At 43.7% G+C, this 17,039-nt stretch overlaps 1 protein-coding gene across 1 annotated transcript in view; it reads right to left on the bottom strand.

Annotated features, from left to right (window-relative positions):
• The window catches only part of nfatc1 (nuclear factor of activated T cells 1), a 55,096-nt gene that overhangs the window by 29,186 nt on the left and 8,871 nt on the right, over positions 1–17,039 (bottom strand). Inside the window, exons 5-6 of the mRNA XM_072370786.1 lie at positions 15,160–15,332; positions 12,294–12,434 (exon numbers count right to left, since the gene is read on the bottom strand). Coding sequence (XP_072226887.1) covers positions 12,294–12,434; positions 15,160–15,332 — 314 coding nt within the window. The remainder of the gene's footprint in view (positions 1–12,293; positions 12,435–15,159; positions 15,333–17,039) is intronic.

The following is a 17,039-nucleotide window of genomic DNA, read 5'->3' as shown; positions in this document are numbered from 1 at the left end:
TAAAAGAACGAGGCTCAAAGAGAGATGTTCAGCGGTGACATCACTTATATCTGCTAAAAGAACGAGGCTCAAAGAGAGACGTTGAGCGGTGACATCACTTATATCTGCTAAAAGAACGAGGCTCAAAGAGAGATGTTCAGCGGTGACATCACTTATCTGCTAAAAGAACGAGGCTCAAAGAGAGATGTTCAGCGGTGACATCACTTATATCTGCTAAAAGAACGAGGCTCAAAGAGAGATGTTCAGCGGTGACATCACTTATCTGCTAAAAGAACGAGGCTCAAAGAGAGATGTTCAGCGGTGACATCACTTATCTGCTAAAAGAACGAGGCTCAAAGAGAGACGTTCAGCGGTGACATCACTTATATCTGCTAAAAGAACGAGGCTCAAAGAGAGATGTTCAGCGGTGACATCACTTCTATCTGCTAAAAGAACGAGGTTCAAAGAGAGATGTTCAGCGGTGACATCACTTATATCTGCTAAAAGAACGAGGCTCAAAGAGAGAGATGTTCAGCGGTGACATCACTTATGTCTGCTAAAAGAACGAGGCTCAAAGAGAGACGTTCAGCGGTGACATCACTTATATCTGCTAAAAGAACGAGGCTCAAAGAGAGATGTTCAGCGGTGACATCACTTCTATCTGCTAAAAGAACGAGGCTCAAAGAGAGATGTTCAGCGGTGACATCACTTATATCTGCTAAAAGAACGAGGCTCAAAGAGAGATGTTCAGCGGTGACATCACTTATCTGCTAAAAGAACGAGGCTCAAAGAGAGATGTTCAGCGGTGACATCACTTATATCTGCTAAAAGAACAAGGCTCAAAGACAGATGTTCAGCGGTGACATCACTTATATCTGCTAAAAGAACGAGGCTCAAAGAGAGATGTTCAGCGGTGACATCACTTATATCTGCTAAAAGAACGAGGCTCAAAGACAGATGTTCAGCGGTGACATCACTTATATCTGCTAAAAGAACGAGGCTCAAAGAGAGATGTTCAGCGGTGACATCACTTATATCTGCTAAAAGAACGAGGCTCAAAGAGAGATGTTCAGCGGTGACATCACTTCTATCTGCTAAAAGAACGAGGCTCAAAGAGAGATGTTCAGCGGTGACATCACTTATATCTGCTAAAAGAACGAGGCTCAAAGAGAGATGTTCAGCGGTGACATCACTTATCTGCTAAAAGAACGAGGCTCAAAGAGAGATGTTCAGCGGTGACATCACTTATATCTGCTAAAAGAACAAGGCTCAAAGACAGATGTTCAGCGGTGACATCACTTATATCTGCTAAAAGAACAAGGCTCAAAGACAGATGTTCAGCGGTGACATCACTTATATCTGCTAAAAGAACGAGGCTCAAAGAGAGATGTTCAGCGGTGACATCACTTCTATCTGCTAAAAGAACGAGGCTCAAAGAGAGATGTTCAGCGGTGACATCACTTATATCTGCTAAAAGAACAAGGCTCAAAGACAGATGTTCAGCGGTGACATCACTTATATCTGCTAAAAGAACGAGGCTCAAAGAGAGATGTTCAGCGGTGACATCACTTCTATCTGCTAAAAGAACGAGGCTCAAAGAGAGACGTTCAGCGGTGACATCACTTATATCTGCTAAAAGAACGAGGCTCAAAGACAGATGTTCAGCGGTGACATCACTTATATCTGCTAAAAGAACGAGGCTCAAAGAGAGATGTTCAGCGGTGACATCACTTATATCTGCTAAAAGAACGAGGCTCAAAGAGAGATGTTCAGCGGTGACATCACTTATATCTGCTAAAAGAACGAGGCTCAAAGAGAGATGTTCAGCGGTGACATCACTTATCTGCTAAAAGAACGAGGCTCAAAGAGAGATGTTCAGCGGTGACATCACTTATGTCTGCTAAAAGAACGAGGCTCAAAGAGAGATGTTCAGCGGTGACATCACTTATATCTGCTAAAAGAACGAGGCTCAAAGAGAGATGTTCAGCGGTGACATCACTTATCTGCTAAAAGAACGAGGCTCAAAGAGAGAAAACACTGAACTTCCCGTGTAACTCTAGGGAAAACTGAGAGGTTGAGCTCTCCAAACTCACCAGGAACCAAGAAGATATCTCAAATTTCTTTAAAAAATTAAAACTTTTCTCGATTTTCTTGTTCCACGATGACTTCTGTGAACACGAACACGGCCTCGTTTCCACATACCTGTGCACTCAAGCATTCATTCCAATGGGAAACTACGGCATGAGCATCCATCCTCCACTTTGTTTCGCTCTAAGCACATTAAAAACGTTTCCTTTGTCTGTGGTTTGCAGGAAGGGTTTTCAAACAGGAAGCACTGTGGCCTGAGCAGCCAATTCACCTTACATTTCTGCTGCTGTCTACCTGGTAAATGGAGGGTATTTATATCCCAAGGACGTTTTTCTACCAATGCAGGACCAGTGCTGGTTCTGTTTTAACCGCCAAAACTCTGACATCAGCACAGAGAAACCGGTTCTACGCTTGCTCCAAGTCTTCCCTGATCCAGAGCACAGATTTATGGAGACCAACTAGAGCCACTGAAAAAATGCTGTGATGCTAAATAATCCAGAGCAGCTCTCAGTCTGTTTACTTCAAGAGAGAACAGCAAAAAACCTGAGCTTCGACGCAGACGTGAAGCCGGATCAGCAGCGAAAGCACACGAGTCCCTCTCTGATTCTGCACAGATTCAGTCGCCTCACAGCTGAATTTATTAACATTACTTGGTGCTTAGATAAAATCAGCTGGCATCTGCAGATCCTGTCAGTAACAATGTGTATAAAAACTGATTTCCATCTGCAAACACTGGAGAGACACGGGAGCAGACCAGACCGCTGATATTAAGATGTGAATTTGGAGGGAAAACGAGACAACCACTGCGATTTGGTGTTTTCGTGGAGATAAAATCTCTGGTTCTCTACAGGAATTCAGAATACAGCAGATGGACGTTCAAACATCTGTTGGAAGAAACGTTTGAAGTGGCATAATGACGCGGTTCTGAGGTGCAGCAGCACAGCTTTCCCCGGTCCATTTCTGATATACGGACCGGGGAAGAAAGGGTTTGAAACTACGAACATTATGACTGAAGGACAACATCTCGATCTCCTCAGACACAGCTGCTGCCTCTATCCAAATCTCTAGTGTGCATTCTATCTCGTGGCCAGCAGGGGGCGACACCTGTGGCTGCAGAAAGAAAACTAAACGTAAAGCTGCTTCTAACCTGATCCGTTTATGGTCTCAGCTGCTTTTAAATCTTTGCTAATACGGTATGATGTGTTCCCCATGTTTAGATGATAAAGAAAGATATTCTTTAGGGTGAAGCTACCTTTTGAGCGCTTAGTTTCCAAAGATCTGTCAGATCAACCAATCGGTCGTCACGATTAGTCTCACAAGATTTCAAAATGGTGACATCACACAGCCATGAGTGGCGTTGTTTTTCATATATTCTGTGTGTGCAACAAACTCCAAGCAGATAAAAGTTGGAAAACATTCCCCATGAACTCAATATTCACCGAGATGAATCTCCAAAGAGCGTTAAGAGTAACAGGTGAGCATTAGTAACACGCATGCATGAGACGTGGGGGGTGCACACACACAAACATCCATGTGAGGTTTCATAAATCAAAGTAAAATATGTGAACCTCCCTGTAAAGAGGAAGGAAAAGGTCTCGTCAAACAGGAAACTGTGCAGTGGGAAGATGAAGCACCGAATGTTCAGTAAATCTGGATTAAATAAATACTCAGATAAAAACTGGACCTCATTTAATTCATCCAGTGGGAACAAATACTCCAAAGCAGGTGTGAAACTGCTGAAACTCCCTATCAGGCCTCAGTTCTGCTAAAGAAGAGGTGATGAAACACAATTTAAAGACATTTCTGTCTCTTTTTCCACGTCCCACTCCGACTCTTCACATTAGCAACATCTCCAGAAGGGAAGCCTTCGCAGAGGATGTCGATCCACAGGAGGTAAACTTGTTTTTCGGCTTGCTCCCCGTCTGCTCCTCCCCTGCTTTCTGACTCACTCGCACATCATTTCTCACATCGGTGCAGAGATAGAAAACTCAAACCGAGGAGCTGGTTTTCTCTGCCCGTCCACCTATTGCCAGGAAATTTCTCAAGAGCTTTTGAAAAGCTGAATGTGTGGGATGCCTTTGTTTGTAAAGTGTACCACATAATTGATAACCACAGAATGTTCCAGAGTTATAGAGAAACATCTGCTCAACGCTTGCACCGATCCAATGAAAAACTTCAGCTGCAGATACTCTCCAGCTCCCCTCCTACCAATTTGCAGCAAGCACAATATAGTTTCTAGCTCCCTGGCCCACTGTGCTGGACGGCATCCAACATTAGCGGCGTTAAACAGCTCGGCCTAAAGCCTCTCCCCGAAACCATCCCAGCATATAAACCCAGTATCCCTCCACAACGCCCAGGCTCCTCCAGCTGTGGCGGCGTCCCAGCCTCTGAGAAGCCCTCCCGTTTGCACCGGTCCACACAAATCATTACCTTCTCAGGACAGACATAACACAGAGCTGTCAGTGACACAGCGGCGGTGCGCTGCAGCCGAGGGATCAAACAATATACAGTTCAGTTATTTGTCAAGTTGTGTTTATAAATGGAATAAAACGGCTCCTTGTGCTCCTTAATTGGAACTGGGTGGAGTGAAACTCTGGTGCCCAGAGTGAAACAGCGGGATGGCATGTGCCCAAGCTCTTATAACGTACAGTAAATATAAACACATGCTCGGCCCAGGCCCATGTGGCACTCTGAAAGGGCTGCCTTGTCCTCGGCTTGATGACTGAAAGGTCTTCCGGCCTGAAAACACATGGATTTCAGAGGTTTTATGAAAGCCGCTGCGGCGGATAAACGGCAGAAACCGAGAAGGTTAAGCTGACGTTCACGCCTTCCAGCCACAGCGACGCCCGTCGAGAAGTCAGTCTGTGGACGTCCTCTAAAGGGCTGGTTTTCTGAATCACACACTGTAGTTTATGAAAACATAATCCCTGCTGTTTATAAGGCTGTAATTGATTTGTTTATGAAAACAGCCATTGTTCTGAGAAGTGTCAGAGGCAGCCAAACCACTGAACTGTTTCAAGTGGAAGTCATTGTTCTGCGAATGCAACGAAACCAAAGCCTGCTGACCATGTGCACCACCAAAGAAAAGCAAACCTCCCTCCAAACAAAACCTCGGCTCGCAGAGCGAGTTAAAAACAGCCTCGCTGCCTCCGCCGGTACGTTACCGTCGCCCAGCTCGCAGCTTCCATGGCTTTAAAGGTGGATGCTTGTCTCCAGGTTTCTAATGACACTTCCAGACACAGTCTAGCAGCTCCTCGGTCCAGTTTTCAGATCGTCTTACTCTGCCCAAGAACATTTTAATCAAAAGCATGTCGCATGTGGAGAGCTCGGCCTTTACTGCCCTGGAACCCCAACTAATCAGCTCACAGAAACAAGGACAGGTGAAGGAATAATTGAGCGAAAACGCAGCTATATCCACAGCTGTGGAGTTTGATGGATCAGGGAATTTCACAGCGAGACTAACTGCAGCAGAACAGGCAGACTTCCAGAGCAGCGGGCCAGATGTGAAAGAGCTCTTTTCAGTTGGGGTTTTTCCTCTGGAAGGATTTCCTTCAGGATCTCTCACTGAAATTGAGCTGTTATCAACCATGATGGGGAGCTGCAGAAACCCACAGTCCACTTAAAATACGGACAAAGGTTTTAAAAGACACACAGTCATCAGAAGCTGAATTAGAGGACGACCACAAACACGTCCATAAATTACTGCAGCGGTGGCGTTCCACAGGGAACCGTGCTGCAACACTTTCATTTCATAAATCAGTTCTGATAGATCACGGAAACAGAGTCTTCTCTCTGCACCACTGTCTGCTCATTCAGTATTTGAATGGTGGGAATTAATCTCCCGGTGAAGGCGACCTGCAGCTTTAGAGCACATGTTTCACTGCCTACACTCCGTCTTATCCAAGAAAAGCGGAAGTGAACACACCGGAACTGAATTACTGGCATTACTTTTACCGTAGAGTGTCACCCCGAACATCTCTCTGGTTCTCTACAGGAATTCAGAATACAGCAGATGGACGTTCAAACATCTGTTGGAAGAAACGTTTAAAGTGGCATAATGACGCGGTTCTGACGTGCAGCAGCACAGCTTTCCCCGGTCCATTTCTGATATACGGACCGGGGAAGAAAGGGTTTGAAACTACGAACATTATGACTGAAGGACAACATCTCGATCTCCTCAGACACAGCTGCTGCTTCTATCCAAATCTCTAGTGTGCATTCTATCTCGTGGCCAGCAGGGGGCGACACCTGTGGCTGCAGAAAGAAAACTAAACGTAAAGCTGCTTCTAACCTGATCCGTTTATGGTCTCAGCTGCTAGTTTTAAATCTTTGCTCATACGGTATGATGTTGACTTTGTGTTCCCCATGTTTAGATGATAAAGACAGATATTCTTTAGGGTGAAGCTACCTGTTGAGCGCTTAGTTTCCAAAGATCTGTCAGATCAACCAATCGGTCGTCACGATTAGTCTCACGAGATTTCAAAATGGTGACATCACACAGCCATGAGTGGCGTTGTTTTTCATATATTCTGTGTGTGCAACAAACTCCAAGCATTTGTGATAGTTACTGCTCCAAAACATGCAGAGAAAGGTTCTTGTTCTTCTTCTCAGGGTTAAAGAAAAGAGAAAAACTGGTGCTGAGAGCAGTCGACTCATCATGTCCAGATAAACCCATAACACAGGTTACCAGTGAGTCAGCAGAAGCTGGTTAATGCCAACGTGGTCCAAAGCGAGCGAACAGATAAATTAAACTTTCCTTCCACTGTCACACAGACTTTACTTGAGTGCAGTTTGAATCCCTTTCTTACTTTGCCATTTATAAATGGCCAAGTGTTGCATATTTTGGGTTATTTCACTACTAATTTCCCATGCTTTCCATTTGGCTCGGTGTCGGCATGGAAAAAATGTTCTTCCACTGCGACGCCTGAAGTAAGTAAACTGAACAGAGGTCGAGAACTTTGAGGCTCTGAAGCCAAGGCAAGAGGGATGGAGGGCTGCTGGGTCCGATGGCAAAGTCGGGACTTCCTGCTGTATGTTGGAAAATGGAAGAGTCATGTCAAAATGTAGAAAAATCCTATTTCTGTGGGAGAAGCTGTCAAAGCTTTGCTTGTTCGATTGGGAGCACCCTAACGCAGGCCGGCTGATCAAGAAAAATAATCCAATTATAAGAGCATTAAAGGCGGTTAAAGGGGAACTCCGGTGTTTTTAAACCTTATTTCTGGCATGAAATACGTTCATCTGCTCACCGAGAACAGTTTGGTGAAAGTCGGCGTCCTTCGGAAGATATTTAGATAACTGGAGATCCATATAACGGAGAGAACGGGGCTTAGAGGATGCAGCCTCTAAATAAGGCATTATCTGTCTTTATTTCACCAATACTTTAAGAAGACCAATACTTCAAGTCCCTGATGTTAGCTACAAAGAGCTTAATGGAGCGGCTCCATCTACTTGAATGCTCTTGCAAAGGCTTCTGTCCCAACTGGGTCCCTCCGTTGGTCCCAGGATTGTCGTCTAGCAGCTCCTACACCACGCCTAAGACAATCCAAACTCTGTTCATGTGTCGTCCCACGATGGTGGAATGACCTACCGAGCGCTACCAGAACAGGGGCGTCCCTGTCTATCTTCAAGAAGCTCCTGAAAACCCAGCTCTTCAGAGAGCATCTCCTATCCCAGCACTTACCTTGTACTTCCCTACCCCCTCTATCTCTGCACTTTATCTTTCTGCTCTTCCTTCTATGCCTGCACCCTATCTCTACTCTGTCCCCTCTGACAGAGTCGGACTCCTGGGTTCCTTCTATGTAGCTTATTGTTAGCTTTTTATTTAGCTGTTATATCTTCATTTGTAAGTCGCTTTGGATAAAAGCGTCTGATAAATACAGAAACAGAAACAAGAATGAATGAATGAACGTGTGCTATAGCTCTGTTAGCTCATAGCTGCTGTTATGTGGCTACTTGCAGCTATAGGAGAGCTAACAGAGGGATTTCTACACAGGCACTCTACTGGGACCACTTCATCCACACGCCCCCCTGCAGCACAGCTTATTCACTCCGTGCTCTGTGACAGTCGGCTAACTTCACACAGAGTTTGCTGCTGATAGTTTTGTGCAACATGGCAGGATATTTATCAGATTTTGACGACGACTTTGAGTAAGATGGACGTTCTTACCGGAGTGAATCGTGGAGCCGTCCAAATGGCCACTAAAGCCTCAGTTGAAGGGCTCGTTGACTCCTAAACATAATCTCTCAAAGAAAAAGGACACTAACTCTGCAATTCATGAATGCAACTCTACATTCATAATAGTCAAGCTTCCATAACTCAGCTGAATCAGAGAGTACTGAAAAAAAAACAAGGAGCAAGGCAGTAAATTTCTGTCTGACCATTAATCCACAAAAACAGGTGAAAGAGGGTCAACAGGGCCCTAATTTCCTAAATGGACTGAGTGTTTGTTATCAGGCACAGCATCTTCTGAGCAGGCTGGGCCTTGAAAGCAAGGTGAGACGGAGTCAGCTTTAGATTACAGACTGATGTCAGCAGCGCCAAGGCCATGCAGTAATCTCCCATGATTGATTGGCTGTAACCAGGAGTGACAACTGAACTGATGCTATCGTGGTCATTGGTACTGAGGTGGTTCTGAGGCAGGAAACAGGAGGGCGAGATAAAGCAAAGCTGACATGCAATTACTGTTTTCAGAGTTTTGCAGGTGCCTCTCTACTGGAAACAGGGATTTCCTTCGACATGACTCATGAATATCAACGAAAACAGGAATCTGAAACTGCCCTAAAATAACTCTTCCTCTCTTTCAAACACACGCAAACACAAAGTGTGTCTCCAGGACCTCATTTGTCCACAGCAGCATTTCAACCATCGCACACTAAATCAGAAACAAGTGAAACACTTCTGCCTGCTGGCACAAACGCACACGCCTCTCATGCATGCAAATACGCCACTCTGAGATATTTGCATCCGTCAGTGCCCACATATTCTGTTCTGAATCTGAAAACTTAAAGGAAAACACTGGAATCACGAGTCAAGGGCTTTTTAAAGCTCTTGAAAAATGCTAATTTGATGTTTAATATTTTCCTTTATTTCATTGCTTGATCTCATTGTGTCTTATTAGAAGAATGACTTCACCCCAGAGAGTAATGATGTCTCAACTGTATCTGTTTTCATATCTGTTTATAGAGAGAGCAGCTGTGAAGAAGACCCGGTCTGATCCGCAGGGAACCTGCAGCTCATGGAGTTAATGAACTGAGAGCTGGTGGCACACAGGCAACTTGGATAGAGAGGTGGAACGATGGAGGAAAGAGGAGGGGGGGGCAGTGTTGTGGAAGCCTGGCTTGAGGGTGTTTCCATGGTAGGATTGCCCAGGAATCTAAAGCTGGTGCCAGACGTGGGGAAACCCTCATCAAAAACAAGGGAGCACACCCATAAGCACCCGTCCAGAGCTGCTCATGGCCCTAAAGACGGTCGGATTCAGAGCTCAGACAGAACCTGAGCATCTGCCGACCAAAAAATGTGCAACGACATTGCTTTTTTCTTTGTTGCCACACAACAAAATAACCAGCTGCCAGGATTGCAGTAGGATCACAAGCTTAGCTGCAGTGAAACTTTTACAGGAAGAGCTGCTCTGGAGGCAAAACAGCGGGCGGTACACGCTGGAGAGGGGGATAAACGAAGAATATCTGCACTTTAAGAACAAACTGGGAAACATTAGTTCTACACAAACATGGCTGGAGAATAGTTATACTTTATGCTTTGTTGTTTAAATAATTAGTCTTTGCTCATATTGAAATTTCAGCTGAAATTACCATTTAATTTTCAGCTATGAGACTTTTTATTTTTCAAAACAGCCAAGTGAGGGGTAATCATTTGTAAGATCAACGCAAACAGCATAAAATGGCATTAACTAACATTAACTACAGAACTAAAGTATAACTGGACGTTAAATGTTTCTTAAAGTGGTCCTAATTTGTTTTTAAATCAGTCTATAAGAGGTTTTCTATGTGCTACAAGGTATATTGTGAGCAAAATTAGCCATACACTTTTATGACTGAGGATTTCTGCTGTGAACCTGCAGAGCGCCACCTACAGTCTCAAAAAGATGAAAGGCTGCCCAAATGTTCATCGAAGAACACTGACAGAACCAGGCCTGTTCACGTAGTTGGGGGTGCGTTACAGCTAATGTTTAAGAGCTGTGAGGAACTAATAACATAAGAAGCTAGCACAAGCTACATGAGACGTTAGCACAATCTACATGAAAAGCCAGCACAGCTACATGAGATGTTAGCACAAGCTATGTGAAAGGCTAGCACAAGCTACATGAGATATTAGCACAAGTTACGTGAAAACCTAGCACAAGCTACATGAGATGTTAGCACAAGCTACATGAGACGTTAGCACAGCTACATGAGACGTTAGCACAAGCTCCATGAAAAGCCAGCACAGCTACATGAGACGTTAGCACAGCTACATGAGACGTTAGCACAGCTACATGATACGTTAGCACAGCTACATGAGATGTTAGCACAAGCTCCATGAAAAGCCAGCACAAGCTACGTGAGACATTAGCACAAGCTACATGAGACGTTAGCACAAGCTCGGTGGAGAAGACAGCAAAAGCAGAACCATAAAACATTTTGAGATTTGAAAATGCCATGAACAATAAAAACATGATTTATGATTTTTATTAGTTTTATAATGAGTGGAACTAATAAGACTCGTTTGTATCATCCATGTTAGCAGCTGCCACTGCGTAACTGACTAGTTTTTTAGGGAAGTAAACCCACTGAAAAGGTTTAGAAATTCCAAAATTGAAGCCGGTTTAAAATGGCGAATGTGAAGCTCGCAGTAATCTGTGGAAGAAGTTCTTCAAACAGGTTGGCAGGTGTAATCAGATGAAGATGCTAGGTTGTATCAACAATTTTACAGCACGCCGGTGAGTTTTTTGTCTGTTTTTGTTTATTTCTTCACTTCTTTTGATCGCCTCTTTGATTCGATACATTTTTGTATGAAATTATCTCTTAATTTGACTTTAATGCTTTTTTCTCTTTTAGCAATTTGCTAAACTGTGAAGTTGGGCTTTAATTCACTGAAGTGAAAATAAAGTCTATAAAAGTCTTAAATCTTGTGTGCAGACCTGAAATCTTCTTTTCATGGCTGTGAAAGCACAAAATCTGATTTTTTTAAGATGTTAAACAGTGGATTCAGTGGATTTAGTGACATGGTAGCTCAAATAAAGTCCTTGGACTTCATTAGCACAAACATCACATTACTTTCAGCTATTTAAAGCCAGAGGTTTTTCTTTAGTGAAAAAGATAAAAGAAAACATCCTGTACACTGTTGATTAAAGTTCTTAGAGAGAAAACGGCTGCGTCTCTACTTCTGTCCCTCCAACTTTCAGCCAACACAGAAAGCATTTTTCCTTTTTGCTCAGACTAAAGCAGACTTAACTTTTGCCAGATGTTCGGGTCCAAAAAGTGGTTCAGTGTCAGATTTATTTCAACCGCTGATTTTAGTAATGACTCCGAAGATACCCGCCCTAAACAGTTTGTGAAGCGGGCCAAAAGGTCAGCGTCTTGTTGTGATAAACAATCTAAGCAGTCCATTGTGCAGCGCTGGTGGCAGCCTGCCTTGAATTCCTCCTTTCACAGATGGAACAATGAAAAGGCTTCCCTCTCCTTTTGAATGAGTCACCGGGCTGATAGTATCACACGTGTTTACGTTGCTCAGCCTTGGCCCGAGCTGCACCTCACGTTGCTCCGCTGAAGCTAATCAAGGAAATTGCTGTTTGTAAACCTCGTATCAACATCTGGGAGCAGTCGCCTCAGCCTCCAAACCGAAGCAGCTTCAAGCAAGAAAAAGACAAATACTGAGGCAGAGCACACACACACACAGAGTGTGCGTCCATCACGTGCACAGCCACCCACACACACACACACACACAGAGTGTGCGTCCATCACGTGCACAGCCACCCACACACACACACAAAACACATGCTGCATTTGTGATCCATTCCTCTGCTGAACAGGCAATGGAAACTTCTGCAAATGTAAATCAAGTGGGTTAAAAATACAGCGCATTAATGTGCACCACATGTGGCACTCTGGCAGAGCGGAGGGTATTCGGATGGAGGAGGAGGGAACGGTCCTGGGGATTCTCCAACAACAGAGAGGGAAACACACACGTTCAGCTGCCCTGACACAACACCACGGCCTCCTGCTTTACCTTGAGCCTTTTCCACAAACACCACTTTGGAGTCGTGCTGGAAGTTGTGTCCGTCGAGGAGCATCCTCTCCCCTCCGGGGCCGGGACACGTTTCCAGGCTCTGCTTATCCACCAGCGGCAGCTCCTGGGCCGATCTCTGGGCTGCGGGAGGGAAATGAGAAACCAGCCTCATTGCTCAGCTAATACACACCCACTCCCCATGCAGACCTGAGCATCCAGACCTAGACAGCTTCCACAGAGCAGTTGGACGGCTGCAGAACTCCACTTTTCATGTCGAAATCAAAGTCTGTCTTTGGCAGGAAGCTGACAGAGGCTTCATGTTGTACTTACTTGTGTTTTCTTGAAAGGATGGGGGTTGTTTTGTCTCCCATATTTCATCTCCCTATCTTTCTTACTCCTCGCTGAGCTTTTGGCAGGTTCCTCTCATTCCCTGCTTTCTCTTAGTTTTTCCAAATCGATCTCTTAGCATAAAAGGCAAACAAATCTTCTGTTTTCAACCGAAAGTGATGCTGATTACTTGGCCAGGTGCATGTTGTGAAAACCATCTGGAGTTTCACTGAAACTGACTGTGATACATAAAGAATGGAAGCTCATTTCAGCTCATGTGATGGGGGAAAGATCATAAAAGTCAAATTAAAGACTTATATGACATCTAAAAATAAATACTGACATGTTATCATTATTTCAAATTATGAGTTTGATTCACAAAAACAAAATAATGAGTTAGCATCTGAAAATTAAAGGTTATCTTAAGGCTAGGAGTTAGTTCCACAAAATAAACAGTTTGTATCTCAAAATAATGAGCTAATAAATAAAAAATAATGAGTTCCCCTCCCCCTTATGTTATAATATCTCATATTTGATCTTTTAGTTTGTCAAAATGTTACCAAATTATCCAGAAAATAATAGTGACTTTCCATCTTTAACTATTCTCTAAATTAGTTTGTCTAAATATTGAGATAATAATCTTTAAATTTTGTCATATTTCAAATTATTGATAAAATATATCAAAATAATTAAATTTTTTCCTTTTTTTAATTCATATCTAAAATCACTTTTTTAAAATTAAAACATTTTTAGATTCTCAGAAATGATTTTGAAGTAAAATCTAAAAATAATCAATTTCAGAAGATAAATAATCATTTTGAATATTTTCTCTTTATATTGACTATTTTAATCATATTGGCAGTAATGGATTTCCACAGTTGGACAGTTTTAATAAAACCTGTTTTTCTCACCCAGATCATCTTGTTCCAGTTAGCTGGTTTATTTGCTGCTGCTTTAGCTGGTTTAGCTGCTGCTGTTTTAGCTGCTTTAGCTGCTGCTGTTTTAGCTGCTGCTGTTGGTTTATTTGCTGCTGCTTTAGCTGCTGCTGTTGGTTTAGCTGCTGCTACTTTAGCTGCTGCTGTTGGTTTAGCTGCTGCTGCTGCTTTAGCTGCTGCTGTTGGTTTAGCTGCTTTAGCTGCTGTTGGTTTAGCTGCTGCTATTGGTTTAGCTGCTGCTTTTGGTTTAGCTGCTGCTGCTGGTTTAGCTGCTTTAGCTGCTGCTGTTAGTTTAGTTGCTGCTGTTGGTTTTGCTGCTGCTTTAGCTGCTGCTTTAGCTGCTGCTGTTGGTTTAGCTGCTGCTGCTTTAGCTGCTGCTGCTGCTTTAGCTGCTGCTGTTTTAGCTGCTTTAACTGCTGCTGTCGGTGCCCCTGCTTTTGTTGCTGGTTTAGCTGCCGCTGCTTTAGCTGCTGCTGTTGGTTTAACTGCTGCTGTTGGTGCTGCTGCTGCTTTAGCTGCTGCTGCTTTAGCTTCTGCTTTTGGTTTAGCTGCTGCTGCTGCTTTAGCTGCTGTTGGTTTAGCTGCTGCTGTTGGTTTAGCTGCTGCTTTTGGTTTAGCTGCTGCTGCTGGTTTAGCTGCTTTAGCTGCTGTTGGTTTAGCTGCTGCTATTGGTTTAGCTGCTGCTTTTGGTTTAGCTGCTGCTGCTGGTTTAGCTGCTTTAGCTGCTGCTGTTAGTTTAGTTGCTGCTGTTGGTTTTGCTGCTGCTTTAGCTGCTGCTTTAGCTGCTGCTGTTGGTTTAGCTGCTGCTGGTTTAGCTGCTGCTGCTGCTTTTGCTGCTGCTGCTTTTGCTGCTACTGCTGGTTTAGCTGCTGCTGCTGCTGCTTTTGCTGCTTTAGCTGTTGCTGCTACTGCTGGTTTAGCTGCTGCTGCTCCTGCCCTGATGGAGATAAAACTGATTCTCTCGTCTTTAGAAACAATCACTCGTTCCCACATCTCTCTGTTTCTCTGTCGTTCTGCTTCGCTCGCACACAGGCTGAATTCTGGTCAAAAACCTTTGTTTTGTGGCAGCCTAACAATGCTTTATTGCAGGGGGTTGAGATAATGGTTTAACTACTGTCTTCAATTTACCTCATAAGGCTTAATCCCTGTGGCAGCTCTCAGCGCCAGAACCACATGAAGCGGTGGACTTGCCGGAGTTTATCCCGGCCCGCTGGAAGGTCAGCTCAAGTGCAGCACAGGGAGTCAATGGAGTTTATTGAGTGAGGCTAAATAGCTTTTACTGGCAAATCAAAATGTCGCTCACAGTCACATGAACCACATTTAGCTCAGCTTCATCTTATGATTATCACCTTCATTTATAGAATTTAACTTTCATGTGATTACCAAGGAAAAAAGGTTATGTCCTAGTCTTCAGGTTTTTTGTTTTAGACATAATCAGTACTTATATTCTCAAACTTCGAGGATTAATTGATTAATCCGGTTCCCAGTCTTTTGGTCTTGGGATCTCGATAGACTCGATAACCATATTTGTTCTCGTGAGATAACTAATTTAACCGTTAAAGCTGTGTTTAAGTGGCAAATCAGATGCAGGAAGATGAACTCACAGCACTCGATTGGATTTGAAGCGGCCTGCAAAGACACGGTTCTGCCGCTGGCCTGGTTGATGTGAACTCTGAAAACCATCCGCACACGCGTGTTCTTCCGTCCGATGTCCGTCTCGCCCTTCCTCAGCTCTATGTCGGAGTTACGCAGCTTCAGGATTCCCGCGCAGTCGATTCTGTTTGTGAAGACACAAGCTTGTGTTACGGAAATGAACTGTTCATGCCCAGAAAATAATTATTCACAAATACTTGGCCCCAAAATGATAACACGGCTAGTTAAAGGGTATAACCCCAACCATTTTTTCTATTTATATGTATATTAAATTATGGGGATGTATTGTGATAATAATTTTGGGTTTAAGATAAAAAAAAAAATAAAAGCCTCGTTACGGTAATGAACTTTAAGGTTGAAATGTTGTCATAAAATATAAAGTAATCCATCAAATGCAATAATAACAGTAGTTCTACAATTAGTGCATACCATAGTTTTATATATAATACAAAAGTTTGATTGTTTTAGTAGTTTAGTCTATCAAATCCACCCAAGAGGAAGAGTCTGCTGAAGCCTGCCATGCACATTTCTGACAGAGCCGGATTAAACAGAGCTGCAGCCGAATCAAAAGTCAATCATTCTCTTTGGGATACATCCTGGATCCTGGCTGTAGTCATGTCAGCAGAAGATTAACACCCTGAACAGAGCTTCCACACCTCAGAGTAAAACTGACTGACTGGAAACAATCATTACTTCAATAGTTTGTTAGTAATGAGATTATACCTGTTATACTAATCTAAGCACCCAGAACTGGCTGTAAGATGTTTTCCAGGAGTTTTCACCAGTCTGTTCTGCACTTTTTTAGACTTTGAGCCTTTCCAACTCTGGCTTTTCCATCTCTTTGCTGCTCTCTTTGCATTCCTCAAAGCCTAGTTAATGTCAACTTTTGCACACATCTGAACACTCCCTAGAATTCCTCCCTGCAGACACTGTGGTCTGCTCCACTGGTGAAGCAATCAGGTGTGGATGCTAAGGACCCCAGCTGTTCGGCTGCCTACGCAGACACATAAAGAGGTGTCCGTTCAGCGCCTGAGAAAAGCTCTTAGAAAGGAAGAAAATCTCAAGAAGAAGGGCTGCTTTTTCAGTTAAGTCATCCACTGTTGCTTCCAGTCCCACCCCAGCAGTTATCAATCCCCTGAAATTGCACATCTTTCAGATTTTTTTGCCATGAATTAGCCATTCATGTCCCTAAAATAGTTGTGGGATGACTCCTCTGCAGATTCAAAGCAGAAACGCCCTGAAGCAGCATTGATGAGTGATTATGATACGACTTAACATAGGATTTTTAGCACTTTTTAGCACTAAATCATCATCAGTAGCTGCTTCGGTAACATAATAGCGCCTATACCATCCACCACTTTATAAAAACATGTACGTGTCACGCTGAAGCACATGTAAAAATGATTAAAACTACCACAAACTTCTCACCATCTGTAAGAAAACAGAAACCATATCCTGAGCTGAAGTGGCTGCATAAAGGAGCTCAGTTTGTGTTACATCCATTAAACGCAGAAAGTGCTGATGCTAGCAGGATGCTGCCGCCTGCAGCTCACACAGAAACCCCCAGTCCCCGCTCGCAGCTCTGCGCTTCCTCAGTAATCTGATCTGAGATGCTTATAAAATGGGTACGGAGGGCGACACTTTCAAAAAGCCAAGCCCTGAAGGAGTCGCTCACAGACTCAGAGCAACGAGAGGAGAAACGTGGCGCCCTGCATGCTGGAGGGGTTTCAGCAGCACAAAGGCAGCAAAGTCTGCGCTGACATTTTAATGTGACGATGAAACACTGGTGTTTACGAGCTGCAACACGATTTTTGCGTGTATTTTTAAGAAT

The sequence above is a fragment of the Leuresthes tenuis genome, unplaced genomic scaffold (genome assembly GCF_036924035.1).
Source record: "Leuresthes tenuis unplaced genomic scaffold, fLeuTen1.0.hap1 SCAF_18, whole genome shotgun sequence".
NCBI lineage: Eukaryota > Metazoa > Chordata > Actinopteri > Atheriniformes > Atherinopsidae > Leuresthes > Leuresthes tenuis.
Note: the sequence above shows the minus strand (reverse complement) of the source record. Positions and strands in the feature narration are given on the sequence as shown.